Raw genomic sequence first — 12348 nt, 5'->3', positions numbered from 1 at the left:
TGTGGGGGGGAGGGGGTGTGTGTGTGGGGGGGAGGGGGTGTGTGTGTGGGGGGAGAGGGGTGTGTGTGTGGGGGGGGTAGGGTTGTGTGTGTGGGGGGGAAGGGGATGTGTGTGTGGGGAAGGGGATATGTGTGTGTGGGGAAGGGGATGTGTGCGTGTGGGGGGGTGGGAGGGGGGTGTGTGTGTGGGGAAGGGGATGTGTGCGTGTAGGGGTGTATGTGTGGGGGGGGAGGGGGATGTGTGTGGGGGGGAGGGGGTGTGTGTGTGGGGGGGAGGGTGTGTGTGTGTGTGGGGGGAGAGGGGTGTGTGTGTGGGGGGGTAGGGTTGTGTGTGTGGGGGAGAAGGGGATGTGTGTGTGGGGAAGGGGATGTGTGTGTGGGGAAGGGGACGTGTGCGTGTGGGTGGGGAGGGGTGTGTGTGTGTGGGGAAGGGGATGTGTGGGGGAGGGTGTGGGGAAGGGGATGTGTGTGTGGGGGGGAGGGGTGTGTGTGTGGGGGGGATGTGTGTGTGTGGAGGGGATGTGTGGGGAGGGTAGGGGATGTGTGTATGGGGGGAGAGGGATGTGTGTGGGGGGGAGGGGGATATGTGTGTGGGGGGGGTGGAGGGGGATGTGTGTGAGGGGGAGGAGGATGTGGTTGTGGGAGGAGGGGGATGTGTGTGTGGGAGGAGGGGGATGTGTGTGTGTGTGGGGTGCAGGGGGCTGTGTGTGTAGGGGGAGAGGGTGTGTGTGTGGGGGGGAGAGGGTGTGTGTGTGGGGGGGAGGTGTGTGTGTGTGTGTGTGGAGGGGAGGATGTGTTTGTGTGGGGGGGAGGGGTGTGTGTGTTTGTAGAGGGGAGGGGTGTGTGTGTGTGTGTGGAGGGGAGGGTGTGTGTGTGTGTGTGTGTGTGAGGAGGCCTGTGACGAGTGGAGTGCCACAAGGATCAATGCTGGGCCCTCTACTTTTTGTCATTTACATAAATGTTTTGGATGCGAGCATAAGAGGTACAGTTTGCAGATGACACCAAAATTGGAGGTGTAGTGGACAGGGTTACCTCAGATTACAAGAAGATCTGGACCAGATGGGCCAATGGGCTGAGAAGTGGCAGATGGAGTTTAATTCAGATAAATGTGAGGCGCTGCATTTTGCGAAAGCAAATCTTAGCAGGACTTATACACTTAATGGTAAGGTCCAAGGGAGTGTTGCTGAACAAAGAGACCTTGGAGTGCACACCTGCCTGATCAGCCTGGACCAAGAGAAAGCCTTTGACAGGATATCACACACGTATATGAGAGATGTTCTCTCCAAAATGGGCTTTGGGGAGGGAATCTGCAATTGGATCAGACTGCTCTACACCAACATTGTCAGTGCAGTCTCAATTAACGGGTGGGAATCAGATAGCTTCCCAGTCAGATCTGGAGTCAGGCAGGGCTGCCCTCTCTCTCCTGCCTTGTTTGTGTGCTGCATAGAGCCATTTGCCGAGTCCATCAGGAAGGATGCGAGCCTGAGAGGGATGACTATTCCTGGCAGCGGGGGCCTGCAGGTTAAGGCCTCCCTGTACATGGATGACGTCGCCATTTTCTGCTCGGATCCGCTGTCCATGCGCAGACTCATGTGTATCTGTGACCAGTTCGAACGGGCCTCAGGGGCCAAGGTAAACCGAGGCAAGAGCGAGGCCATGCTCTTCGGGAACTGGGCCGACCAATCCTCGATCCCCTTCACCGTCAGGACCGACCACCTGAAGGTGCTGGGTATTTGTTCGGAGGGGCTGGGGCGTGCGCCAAGTCTTGGGAGGAGCGTATCAGCAAAGTGAGGCAGAAACTGGGCAGATGGAAGCTACGGTCACTCTCCATCGCGGGAAAAAACCTGGTCATCAGGTGTGAGGCACTGTCAAGATATGAAAGAAACCTAAGGGGCAATTTTTTCACGCAGAAGGTGGTACGTGTATGGAATGAACTGCCAGAGGAAGTGGTGGAGGCTGGTACAATTACAACATTTAAAAGGCATTTGGATGGGTATATGAATAGGAGGGATACGGGTGGGGTGCTGGCAGGTGGGACTAGATTGGGTTGGAATATCTGGTCGGCACGGACGAGTTGGACCGAAGGGTCTGTTTCCATGCTGTACATCTCTATGACACTCTGACTCTAAATTCTAACTTACATCGTCCTTCTCCCAAGTGAAGACAGAAGCAAGATAGTAAATTAACACCCTGTATCTGTCCTCCAGCTCCATACCTGGATTGCTCCTTGATCCCTACATTTTCCTGGTTATTCTCTTCCCCTTAAAATACTGATGAAATATATCTTGGAATTCTCCCTCATTTTAGCCACTCGTGTTTTCTCATGCACCTACTTTGCTCTCTCAATTACTTTCTGAAATTCCCAGCTGCTCTTTCAGTACTCCATGAGGGCCTTGTAATTCCCAGCTCTTACACTCCAACCACATTGAAAGGGCCACCTTTCCAATAGCTCTTCTTGATTACATGCTGTCCCTGAGTGCTAGTTTTCTGCATTTCATGTGCAAATACTCTCAAGTGCCTTTGTGGTGCACCTTTCTGCAGTTTTTCTCCATTTAAATAATTCTTTGTTCTTTTGTTTTCTCTTCAAAATAAAGAACTTTCTCAAATTAATCCTCCATTTGCCAACTTTATGCCAGTTACTTGAACCATCAATGTCTCTGTGAATTGTTTGTATCCACCTGTTTTAGAATAGTCTGCAAATTTGGTGACAGTGCATTAACTTCTTTCCTCCAAATCATTAATATTTATTGTAAACATTTGCAGTCACAGCACTGATCCCTGTGGAACCCCACTGGCCACAGGTCACCAACCTGTAAAAGCACTCCTTATCCCCACCTGCTGTTTCCTGCCCATAAGCCAATTCTTTCTCCATCCCATAATCCTGCCAACAGTACCATGGCCTCTTAATCTTTCTTGAAGTATCTTGTTGAATGCTTCTAGAAGTCCAAATAAAACTCTACTGGCTCCCTTCCATTCCATTCCCTCTAATTGAGATCTCCTCAAAAGCTTTCATAACTGAGACAGATATTAATTTCCTTTTATAAAACCACGCTGACTCTGCTTGATGAGATTATGATTTTCTGAATATTCTACTGTTACTTCCACAGTAACCAACTGCAATACTTTTCCAATAATAGATCATGGGATAATCTGCCTATAGTTACCTGCTTTTTGCCTCCTTCCCTTATTAAACAGACGTGTCATATTAGCAGTTTTCCAATCCTCTGGTACTTTTCCAGAATTGAGCAATTTAAGGAGAATTACAACAAATGCCTTCACTATCTCTGTAGTGACCTGTTTTAGAATCCTCAGATGTAAGCCGTCAGGGCCAAGCAACCTCTCTGTCTTTCGCCCCATTAGTTTGTCTCACACTATTTCAACATTATACTCTGGGGAGAAAGTGAGGTCTGCAGATGCTGGAGATCAGAGCTGAAAATGTGTTGCTGGAACAGCGCAGCAGGTCAGGCAGCATCCAGGGAACAGGAGAATCGACGTTTCAGGCATAAGCCCTTCTTCAGGAATTTTCCTGAACAAGGGCTTATGCCCGAAACGTCGATTCTCCTGTTCCCTGGATGCTGCCTGACCTGCTGCGCTGTTCCAGCAACACATTTTCAACATTATACTCTGCCCAACTTCCTTAAATTTATCTTGCTCTTAGATCCTTTCCTCTTACTCAAGATATATTTTTGCTGAGAGCTGAGGTGAACCTCATTAAATGTCTACCCCTGCTTGTTTACTGTCATTCCTCCTCATCTATTCACCCAGTTCACTTCAGATAACTCTACCCTCGTTTCATTGTAATTGTTGTGTTCTGACCAGTCCCTTGTAAAGTTTTAGCAAAAGCTTCCTACTTCTACATTGCATTCCCTTTGAAATAAAGGCCAACATACCCACTGAACTTAGATGCTGGTTCTTTGTGATTCATGGATAAGGATTCCCAGATCCCTCAGTTCCATAGCTCCCTGCAGCCTTTGTCCATTTAAATAATATCCAGCTCCTCTATTCTTCCTGCCAATGTCCTTAATCTAAAGTTCCTTTACATTATATGTCATCTGCCAAAAGTATTGTCCACTAACTCAACCTAACCATAATCCTCTGCAGACTCCTCACCACTTGCTTTCCCAACTTTTTTTGTTTCACCTACAAACTTGGCATTCACCTTCCACAACCAAGCCATTTATGTATTTCATAAATAATTGTGGACCCAGCACTGAACCGTGTGGCTCACCACTAGCTACGAGCTATCCCAATTCTCAGTCTTTTATTAGTTAGACAATCATCTCTCCAGTTGAATGTGTGATGTCTTATCAAATGTCTCCTGAAAATCCAAATATATTACATCCCTATATTTTCTCCCATCTATCCTGCTTAATACCTTCTCAAAGATTTTGAGTGAAGTTGTCAGACATGATTCCATCTTCACAGAAGGGTTGGTTTTGCTGGGAACAACCAACACAGAACAGGACTTGGGGTTGTGGGGGTGGGTAATGTACCATGTGAAATTGTTCAACTCAGTGTAACTGCAAGGTACCAAGGCAGAAGACGAGCTTGTGATGAGCTTCATTGGAGCACTGCAGCAGGCCTGAGATGGAAATTTCAGCATGGAAACATGGGGGGGGGGGGGGTTGTGTTGAATTGGCAGGCACCTGGAAGTTTAAAGCTGGAAATGTGTTGCTGGAAAAGCGGAGCAGGTCAGGCAGCATCCAGGGAACAGGAGAATCGACGTTTCGGGCATAAGCCCTTCCTGAAGAAGGGCTTATGCCCGAAACGTCGATTCTCCTGTTCCCTGGATGCTGCCTGACCTGCTGCGCTTTTCCAGCAACACATTTCCAGCTCTGATCTCCAGCATCTGCAGACCTCACTTTCTCCACCTGGAAGTTTAAGGTCATCTTTATGGTCAGAGAGTAGGTGTTCAGCAATGTGGGCTCTGCTCTGGGTATACTGTGAATAGTTCTGTTTTATCAGGAGAAATATACGCTGGTGTTGGAGGCAGTCCAAAGAAGGTTCACTAGGGCTATTCCAGGGATTGACAGACTATATCGTGAGGAGTGGTTGAGGAGAGTGGGACGATACTGGAAATTATAAATGAAAACAGAAGTTGCTGGAAATGCTCAGCTGGTCTGGCAGCATCTGTGGAGAGAAATCTGAGTGAACATTTTGGGTCGTGTAACCCTTCCTCAGAACAATTCAACTGGGAAGAATAAGGTTTCCACTTGGTGAAGTTTGTAAAGTATGGATGGGTTTGACAGGGAGCCAGGTTTATCTGGGATAATGGGGCAGTGTCAGCTGACCCGTAGGAGATGTTACATCACAAGACTGTTCAACCTGATGATGTCAGTAAATCCCTGAGGTGTACAGGGCACTGCTACAACTGGTCATTGTGATGTCATCACCATGAACATCGAGGGGATTGGCCAGTGATCATGTGATTATCACATCAAAAGTGTGTGCAGTATCTTGGTCGGACAACTTCCCAAAGCTAATGTAATCAATGTTATCGATTATGAAATGAATAAAGTATCAACTCTTTGTTTGTAATTAAATCAGAGTTTGTGCATCAGCCTGACCAATGGACCTGTCCCCTGTATTTGCTTGAATAGAACCATTGAAACTAAGAACGGAGCCTCAAGTGGTCTGTGAGAAAATCAAAGAGTGATCAAACTCTGATCAACCTCCCCCTTTCTTCAGCCACTGGAGACAGGGAGACTGAGCTGGCAGCTTCATTTCCAGACGTTTTGTCACCCTACTAGGTAACATCTTCAGTGGGCCTCATGTAAAGCAGTGTACATGATTCCTGCTTTCTATTTATATGTTTGGGTTAGTTTGGGTTGGTGATGTCATTTCTCATGGTGATGTAATTTCCTGTTCTTTTTCTCAGGGGTGGGAGATGGGGTCTAACTCGATGTCTTTGTTGATGGAGTTCCGGTTGGAATGCCAAGCTTCTAGGAGTTCTCGTGCATTTCTCTGTTTGGCTTGTCCTAAGATGGATGTATTGTTCCAGTCGAAGTGGTGTCCTTCCTTATCTGTATGTAAGGATACTAGTGACAGAGGATCATGTCGTTTTGTGGCTAGTTGGTGTTCATGTATCCTGGTGGCTAGTTTTCTGCCTGTTTGTCCAATGTAGTGTTTGTTACAATCCTTGCATGGTATTTTGTAAATAACATTAGTTTTGCTTGTTGTCTATATAGGGTCTTTCAAGTTCATTAGCTGCTGTTTTAATGTGTTGGTGGGTTTGTGGGCTACCATGTTGTCGAGGGGTCTGAGTAGTCTGGCAGTTGTTTCCGAGATGTCTTTGATGTGGGGGTAAGTGGCTAGGGTTTCTGGATGTGTTTTGTCTGCTTGGGTTTGTTGCTGAGAAATTGGCGGACTGTGTTCATTGGGTATCCATTCTTTTTGAATACACGTTATAGGTGATTTTCCTCTGCTCTGCCGTAGTTCCTCTGTGCTGCAGTGTGTGTTGGCTCATTGAAGTGACGTTCTGATGTAGATAAGATAGGACATCACTTTGACTGGAACAACACATCGAGTTAGACCCCATCTACTACTCCCTGAGAAAAAGAACAGGAAATGACATCACCACAGGAAATGACATCACCAACCCAAAGACACCCAAACATATAAATAGAAAGCAGGAATCGCCTGAGGCCCACAACCTACATGTTACCTGGTCGGTTGATGAAACGTCTGGAAATTAATCTCCCAGCTCAGCGAGCAAACCTGCATCCAGAATCTCAACCTGAGCTACAAATCTTCTCAAAACTCGTACAGAGCAGTGTCTGAGAGTTCCTGTCTTGGTGAAGGTTTGGGATTGAACAGTCACAGCTGACCAGCTGAAGATGATATTTCACATTCAGGAGACTTCTGCATCACTGTCTTGGCAAGCATTTATTGTCCAACCCTAATTATCCTGGAGGCTGCTCATTAACCCATTGTCATCCATGTAGGGGAGGGTCACCCACTGGGCAGTTAGGGGAGGATTTCCAGCATTTTGGCCCAATTCAGCATGGTATATGGCATACAGGACAATTTGCAAGTGATGGTGTTCCTGTCTATCTGCTATCCTTACCCTTCCAGTCAGTTCAGGTTACATAATTGGAAGTTGCTCTCTGAGGAGGCTTGGTGAGTTTTCTAACACTTTTTTTTAAGTGTACACATTTCTGCAACTGTGTGTCAGTGGTGCAGGGAGTGAATGTTAGAGGTATTAGACGGAGTGCCATTCAAGCAGCATGTTTTGTCCTGGATTGTGTTGAGCTTCTTCAGTACAATTGGGGCTGCAGTCATCCAGGCAAGTGGAGAGACCTCTATTATATGCCAAATCTCTGCCTTATAGATGGAGGACTAGTAACTAAGGAGTCAGTAAGTGAGTTGCTGGCTGCAGACCTTTCACTCTCTGACCTGCTCTTGTAGCTATAGTGTGTGTTTGGCAGGTGAGTTCAGTTTCCGGTCAATGGTAACGTCCAGGATGTTGCAATTGGAGGATGCAGTGATGAATGGAATTGTTACTGAACATCAAGTGTTGATGGTTACATTCTCTCTTGTTGGAAACGGTCATTGCCTGGCACTCGTGTGGCACAAATGTTACTTGTCACTTGTCAGCTCAAAGCTGGACAGAGTCATGGCCTCATTGTATTTGAACATGGATTGTTTCAGGATCTGAGAGGTTGGAAACGGTGCTGTTATTGTGCAATCATTAGTGAATATCTCACCACCTCCACCGTGACCTTATGACGGAGGGAAGTCCATTCATGAAGCAGCTGAAGATGCTTAGGCCGAGCCATTACTCTGACAACCTCCTACAGAAATGTCCGGAGCTGAGATGGTTCGTCTTGAACAATCACAACCATCTTCCCTTGTGTTCAGTATAACTCAAAAAAGTAGAGAGATTTCCACTGATTCCTATTAACCACAGTTTTGCTCATTACAGACTTTGATATTTGCATGAACAAAAATACAAGTTATACAATATAAATCAGGCCAAAAGAGGAACTTATCTGAGCTTTACCAGGTTGAGTGGCTTCCTGCATTTCTTTCCATACAAGAAAAGGAAAGAGGCTGCAGAATGTTTCAGTGGAGATGGTACCATCTGTTAGTGAGAGCACACAATCGTCGTCACTGATCCTGTAAATATTAAACATAAATTGATTAGAAATTTAGCAGAAACACTTTCCTGAGTAATTTCACCAACTTGCACTGAGTTTCAGTAAAGTGCATGTCCTACCTTCTCTTCCGAGATACTTCCTCCTGAAATAAACAAAACACAATCTGAGTTGACAGAGACTGACTGTCTACATCCAGAAAGCAGCAATTACACTCACATTGTTACAAGCTGCTGAGAACTGCCAATTCTGATTGTTGCAGGCATCAAATAGAAAGAGGATGTGACACCAAGGATATTGAAGACCAGAAGAATAAATACAAAATTTGAACAATTACAAAGGATTGAAAGAAACATTAATATATTTTAATGGATAAAAATCTGACTTTGATATTTAAAATTACAATAAAGAAAGGGATTGATTCCATAGATTCAGTAAAGATATTTTCACTTCTAAGGAATCGAAACATGTGAGTCTGTGAACATCATCCTGTTATAAAATAAATCCAATAAGTAAATACAGAACCTGTCAAAAACCAGGCGTGAGGCCTTCGGATCAGGAGACCTACTCAAATGACCTTCGCAGAGCCATTAAGCCAGCCAAGGACCAACACCGATCTAAACCAGAGACCCAGACAGACACCCGGCGACTGTGGCAAGGACTGATTGACATCACAGGTTCTAAAAAGAGACAGTGCAAGATAGCACACAGTGACATATCCCTCCCAGATCATCTCAACGTCTTCCATGCTCGCTTTGAGCAAACTTTCGGTGGAGAGGTAGCACCTATTGAGACAAGTCCGGATGAACCTATCCCAACAGCCACTGCATCAGAGCTCAGATCAGTTTTCCTTCCTGTGAATCCAATGAAAGCAATAGGACCAGACGGAGTACCAGGCCGTGCACTCAGAGCATGCACAGATCAACTGGCAGAGGTCTTCTTGGACATCTTCAACCTCTCCCTGCAGCAGGCCACTGTCCCTGCCTGTTTCACGAGGGCCAACATCATCCCTGTGCCTAAGAAGGCTCATGCAGCATGTCTCAATGACTACCACCCGGTAGCCCTAACTTTGGTGGTCATGTCATTAATCAACTCCACCCTCCCCACTACTCTTGACCCACTCCAATTTGCCTATTGGACCAATAGATCCATGTCAGATGCCATATCAGTGTTCTTCACTCCTCCCTATAACACCTTGACACCAAGAACAGCTACATAAGAATCCTACTCATTGACTACAGTTCAGCCTTCAACACGACTATCCCCTCGAGACTGATTACTAGACGTAGTGATCTCGGCCTAAGCCCCACTCTCTGCAGCTGTATCCTCAGTTTCCTGACCCACAGGTCATAATCAGTGAAGATTGGGGACAATATTTCATCCTCACTAACACTCAACACTGGAGTCCCCCCAGTGGTGGGTACTCAGCCCCCTACTGTACTCACTGTATATCCATGACTGTGTCACCAAATACCAGACTAATGCCATTTACAAGTTCGATGATGACACCATTACAGTCAGTTGACTCTCAGATGGCGACGAAACAGACAACAGATGGGAGGTGGAAGACCTAGAAAAATGATGCACTGAGAACAACCTAGCTCTCAATGCCGGAAAACCAAAGAACTTATTATTGACTTTCGGTGGGATGTTATTCATGCCTCCCCTGCACATTAACAGCACAGAGGTGGAACGAGTGGAGAGTGTCAAGCTCCTGGGAGTGGTCATCCACAACAAACTTTCTTGGACTCTTCAAGTGGACGCACTGGTTACAAAGGCCCAACAACATCTCTTCTTCCTCAGGCAGCTGAGGAAATTTGGCATGACAGCGAATACCCTTGCCAATTTTTGTAGGTGTGCCATGGAGAGCATTCTGTCTGGATGTATCACTACCTGGTACGGCAACTGTACCATTCAAGATTGGAGACAGTTACAGAGAGTGGTGAACTTGGCCCGGACAATCACAAAGGCCAACCTCCCATCTATGGAATCCATCTACCAGGCTCGCTGTCAAGGAAAGGCCGCCAGCATTCTCAAAGATCCATCCCACCCTGACAATGTTTTCCTACAATCTCTACCATCGGGGAGAAGGTACAGAAGTCTGAACACACGCACCAACCGGTTTTGCAACAGTTTCTTGTCAGAATACTGAGTGGACTCACAAACTCTTAACATTCGCCTGTACCTGTATTTTTGTTTTTGCCGCTGTTTGCCTATTATTTACTGTCTATGCTTCTTTACTCTGTGATCTGCCTGTATTGCTCGCAAGACAAAGCTTTTCACTGTGCCCTGGTGCACGTGACAATAAATTCATTTCAATTCAATTCCATGGGGAATTCAGGAGAAATGTCTTGATCAAGAAAGTGATGAGAATGTGGAACCCACAGTCACACAGTGTGATTGAGACAAATATATTGACTAGGAAAGTGGAGAACCTAATGTTGGAGAAAGCAGCAGAGGGAGATAGTGATGGAGGATGGGTGTCTCTTTCACTGAACTAAACTGAAACATAATCCCTCACCTTCAGAAATATCACTCCGTCTGTTTGTTCCAATTGTTTTTCCAAGTTTGAGAGTTTCTGCTGAAGAGAATTTAAATTCTTTTGAATTTCACAAAGGTTTTGCTCCATTGCTTTGAGAATGTTTTCCTCTTGTTCCCTGAGATCTCGGAGTAAACTCTGCTCTTTCTCAGTCAGCATCTGGTGCATTTTAGTGAACTCGGATTTGATGTGAGTCTGCAGGCTGCTGGATTCCTCCTGTCAGGGGAAATATAAAAACAATATGTTTCTGCAATAAAAACAAATGAACAAATCAAATGTTGAAGCCGAACCCGGGGAGATTTTACCTGAATTTGGGAAATCTTCTGTTTCTGCTCCCGCTCCATTTCTAGAGCTGCTGATTTTTTATCTGTGAGAGAATCCAAGGAAGATTTCACCCGATCCTGGGATTGGGAGAGAAAATCAGAAAATAAAAGTGTTAGACCATGAAAATGTGATGAAATAATCAGGGACTGTTTCCTTTTACCTTGTAGATTCCAACAGCTTCTTTAACCGGGATGAAGCGGTGCTCCCTGTGTTCCCGGGAATCTCTACAAATCACACAGACCAATTTCTTGTCAGTTTCACAAAACAGCTTCAGTTCTTCCTGATGTTCCTCACAGTGATGTTTACTTTCCTTCTCTTGCAGATTCAGATTTAATGTTCGAGCTTTCTCGGCCAGATTCGCTAAGGCCCGGTTTCCTCTGAGGGATCTGTCCGGAAACTCCTGTCTACATTCCGGGCAGGAGTTTATCTCCTGCTTTTCCCAGCTCTGGTTGATACAGGAGCGGCAGAAGTTGTGTTCACACTCCAGTGAAACCGGATCGGTGAAGAAATCCAGACAAATGGGACAGATTACCTCCTCAGTCAAACTCAGGACCTGCTGTCTGAAAGCCATGTTCACCCTCAGCACTTCCTGATGCAAACCCCTTTCAGTTTCGCTGTCCCTGCGCTGCTGAACACATTCAGCTCAGGCAGCACCGAGATGGTGATAGTTCACACAGGACTTCCTTTCTGTATCCACCGGCACCGTCCACCAATCGCCGTCGGCTGGATGTGACTGGAGCATTCCGTTTTCAGGAAATGAGTAACAGACCCCAACCCCCCAACACTGAGCGGAAAATATTCTCCCTACATTCTCTCCCACTGATCTCTGTTGGTACATAACTCACTGAAAGAAAATTATGTTGTATTTTTGGTGGTGGCTTCTCAGCCTTTAAATATAAATTGTGTATTGTTCAGCTCCTGGCCCTCCCATCAAGTGCTTGGTCCTGGCAAAACCATGGGAATCCCTGAAGCCGGGAGGTGAGAGGGAAGGTCGATTGGGAGTGGTGTGGGTGGGTGTAGAGAGGATGGGAGGGGGTGGGATGTTGTCCTGGGAGTGACTGGCAGCCTGCTGCTCTCCTTCATATCCTTCAGTCCCAAAGCAGCCCCAGGCATGGAAGGCCAAGTTGTGTTGGTCTTTGTGGGAAACACAAGCTGAAACATATTGTCCAGCGCCTCCTCACCTCTCCCTTACAATCCACCAGGATTCTCTCATTCCTCACTTTGGGAGTCACTGCACAGAATTGAAGGGCCTCATCCCTGGTCCCATTCTGGGAAATCTCCCCTTGCACCATCCCTTCGGCCTTGACATCCTTCCGAAAGGGCAGGCCCAGAATTGGCTGCAGCTTGGGCAGGAGACCAGTGGGAATCCTGTTGGTGCTGTTTCCACTAT

At 46.4% G+C, this 12348-nt stretch overlaps 1 protein-coding gene across 1 annotated transcript in view; it reads right to left on the bottom strand.

Annotated features, from left to right (window-relative positions):
• LOC148140028 (nuclear factor 7, brain-like) overlaps positions 1 to 11587 on the bottom strand; it is a 35405-nt gene extending 23818 nt beyond the window's left edge. Inside the window, exons 1-5 of the mRNA XM_087979207.1 lie at positions 11119 to 11587; positions 10940 to 11035; positions 10617 to 10850; positions 8218 to 8240; positions 8002 to 8117 (exon numbers count right to left, since the gene is read on the bottom strand). Coding sequence (XP_087835333.1) covers positions 8002 to 8117; positions 8218 to 8240; positions 10617 to 10850; positions 10940 to 11035; positions 11119 to 11529 — 880 coding nt within the window. The 5' untranslated portion in view covers positions 11530 to 11587. The remainder of the gene's footprint in view (positions 1 to 8001; positions 8118 to 8217; positions 8241 to 10616; positions 10851 to 10939; positions 11036 to 11118) is intronic.
• Between the last annotated feature and the right edge of the window lie 761 nt (positions 11588 to 12348).

Source organism: Chiloscyllium plagiosum, unplaced genomic scaffold (genome assembly GCF_037043375.1).
Source record: "Chiloscyllium plagiosum isolate Xiang-an unplaced genomic scaffold, Cpla_swu_hap1 HiC_scaffold_35, whole genome shotgun sequence".
Lineage (NCBI taxonomy): Eukaryota > Metazoa > Chordata > Chondrichthyes > Orectolobiformes > Hemiscylliidae > Chiloscyllium > Chiloscyllium plagiosum.
This window is presented reverse-complemented; position numbering and strand designations above follow the sequence as displayed.